Genomic DNA, 2,801 nt, shown 5'->3' with positions numbered 1-2,801 from the left:
GAGCTAGTAATTAGCATAATGCTAGTTATCTTGCTATCGTTTACCGCCGCGTATTTCTGATATTATTGAATTGTGTTGTTAGGTGAACCTCTCGCTTTAGATTGTTTGGGGGTGGGATAGTGAGGGGTTGTATTTGTTAGTTGGGGATTGTAACTCGCTGAGTAACATTAGGTTACTCATCCAACTCCGTTGTCCTTTTTGCAGGTCGCTTTAGGTAAGGATGATCGGATAGCTTGGTGACGTTAGGACCGCCGGTGTAGATTTTCATGCCTTTTGTAAACGGTATTGTGAATTGTGTTATGTTGACTCGATTTGGCATTAGGCCGGGCCCAGTCTTGAGTAATTCATTGTATGAATATTTCATAAATCAATAAAAGTAACTGTTTTATAAGCGCTTCATGAGTACTCTGATATTTGACTAGTCCGGTCTAACACAACGTTAGGTCGTACTACGGGTTGAAAAGCCTTAGGCCTCGATCTAACGGAAAACGCTAACTCTAGGTACGGGTTGCAAAGCCTTGTGCCTTGACGCAGCGGGACGAGTTAGTGAATGAACTGGTCGAGGTCGTGGAGTAAATTTTGTGACTCTGACCGGATCGTCCCTAGCCCGTCACGTAGCGCTTCCGGACCATGGTGTTGGGTTGGACGGTCAGTCATGTTCTTGTTTGATTGTTGGCTGGCCGGTTGGCCTTTCATCTCCAACCCTTGGTGTGGGTCGCCCGCCGGTCATGTTCTTGTTTGATTGTTGGCCGGTGGGTCGACCTATTCTTAGGACGGTTCAGGGGTATTACAGTCGGGGTGCATCATGATTTGGTTGTACCCAGAGAAAGCGTCCATGAAGGTGAGCATCTCGTTTCCACTCGTGGACTCGACTAAATGGTCGATGTTGGGAAGAGGATAGCTGTCCTTTGGGTAGGCTTTATTTAAGTCTGTGAAGTCGAAGCATACGCGCCACTTCCCGTTTTTCTTTTTGACAAGTACTAGATTTGCTAACCACTCAGGGTAGCGCACCTCAGCAATTGAGCCAGCGCCGAGCAACCGGTCGACCTCTTCGTTTACAGCCTTTGACCTATCGGGACCGAGCTTGCGTCGCTTCTGTCGGATACCCTTGACTGTCGGATCGACGTTTAGTTCGTGAGTTGTTATGGCCGGATCAATTCCTTTCATGTCTGACATGGACCACGCGAATGTGGACACATTTGCCTTAAGAAAGTTGAAAACTAACCGCTGCATATCTTCAGACAGATACGCACCAATCCTTGCGGTCCGGCTTGGATCGGTATCGTCAATAGGTAACTCGAGAACTTCGCCTTCCTGGGAGCAGGCTTTATAGGTTGGAGGACTAACGGAGTTAACCGATAAAGACGATCGTTGGAGTTTAACTGTGGCGACTAGGAGTTCCCTAGCGGCTTTTTGATCTCCTCGCAGTGTTTTGATTTTTCCGTCGGTACCGGGGAACTTGACACACTGGTGATAAGTAGATGGAATGGCCTACATTGAGTGTATCCAGGGGGTTCCAAGTATAGCGTGGTAAGGGGCCTTCGTGCTTACAACGGCAAACTTGACAGTTCGAGTGACTCCACATGCGCGTACCGGAAGGCGGATTATTCCCAGTATTGTTTCGGAGAATCCGTTGAAGCCGGTTAATGTTTTGGAGGATGGTTTGATGTCATCGAGGTCGACTCCCATCTTCATCAGAGTTCCTCGGAAGATGAGGTCGACGGAGCTTCTTGTATCGATGAGGACCTTGGTGACGTCGTACTCCCCAATTTCAAGGACTACAAGAAGAGGGTCGTTGTGGGGTACGTGAATCCCCTCAGCGTCATCTGGCGAAAAGGTTATCGGAGGGTGATTTGGCGGCCTAGTCGGCCACCTCTGCGAAGTCGCGACCTGTTGACGGTAATCCTTGACGGAGCGAACAGATTTGCCGCAAGGAGAAGAACCGCCCATGATGACATTTAGTTGATGTCGCGTTTTTACTTGCTTGGAGTCTAAGAAGGCGCGTAAATCGGTTGGTACGGTGCTGTCATTTTTTTATGACGGAGTGTCGTTGCTTGAGATCTTAGTTTGCTCCAAACGCCTTCGGAGGTCAGTGGGTTTCGAACGATTGAGACGGATTTGAAGATCGCATGCTCCTGTGTTGAGTTTATCCCGAAGGTCGCCGTTCTAGCGTTCTTTGGGATCGGGGTCACCTGCCGAGATACGCCGTGACTTCCGTGCATTCAACGTTGTTCGGAGATCATTGTGCGTGGAGCTGTTGCTATTTTTGGATTCGAACTTTCGTTTGAGAACATCTCTCAAATCTCCGAGTACAGGTGTGTCATCATTCTCATCGTCCGACGACACGCGTTGGGCTCTCCTTTCTTTTTTCTTGCTCCAGCTCTTGTCGTTCTTCGGCTTAGCCGTTAGGGGTTCGAACTTGAAGTCGGAACTTGCTAAGGATGAGAGGTAGTGCGCATAGAGTGACTTGCACTCTGTCGTATCGTGCCCTTTGACGTCGTGATATTTGCAATGTTTGGTGAGATCGACGGTTCTGGAAGGTCCTGCCGCTGACTGTTGTAGTCTGGGTTGAGCAAACGGCGTCGACTGGTTTGTCGGACGAATCGAGCTCCCTTACCCACTTGTTCCATCCTTCTCCGCGGACTACGAGATTTGAAACCGGCACGTTGTTCTCATTGACGACATACATGTATCAGTCTTTGCGGCCGTTTTTGTCGATTGGAGCATGCTGGCACGGTTCTTGTCGCGTGTTGGTGTTTTTAGCCGCTGGAGCTTTGGGTGCGTTCATCTTGCTGAGAATG

The 2,801-nt window shown here is 49.1% G+C and overlaps 1 protein-coding gene across 1 annotated transcript in view; it reads right to left on the bottom strand.

Annotated features, from left to right (window-relative positions):
- Positions 1-1,950, bottom strand: part of LOC106330226 — a 6,357-nt gene extending 4,407 nt beyond the window's left edge. The window contains exons 1-2 of the mRNA XM_013768734.1: positions 1,594-1,950; positions 798-1,491 (exon numbers count right to left, since the gene is read on the bottom strand). Coding sequence (XP_013624188.1) covers positions 798-1,491; positions 1,594-1,950 — 1,051 coding nt within the window. The remainder of the gene's footprint in view (positions 1-797; positions 1,492-1,593) is intronic.
- Positions 1,951-2,801: the final 851 nt, after the last annotated feature.

Source organism: Brassica oleracea, chromosome C3 (genome assembly GCF_000695525.1).
Source record: "Brassica oleracea var. oleracea cultivar TO1000 chromosome C3, BOL, whole genome shotgun sequence".
Taxonomy (NCBI): domain Eukaryota; kingdom Viridiplantae; phylum Streptophyta; class Magnoliopsida; order Brassicales; family Brassicaceae; genus Brassica; species Brassica oleracea.
Note: the sequence above shows the minus strand (reverse complement) of the source record. Positions and strands in the feature narration are given on the sequence as shown.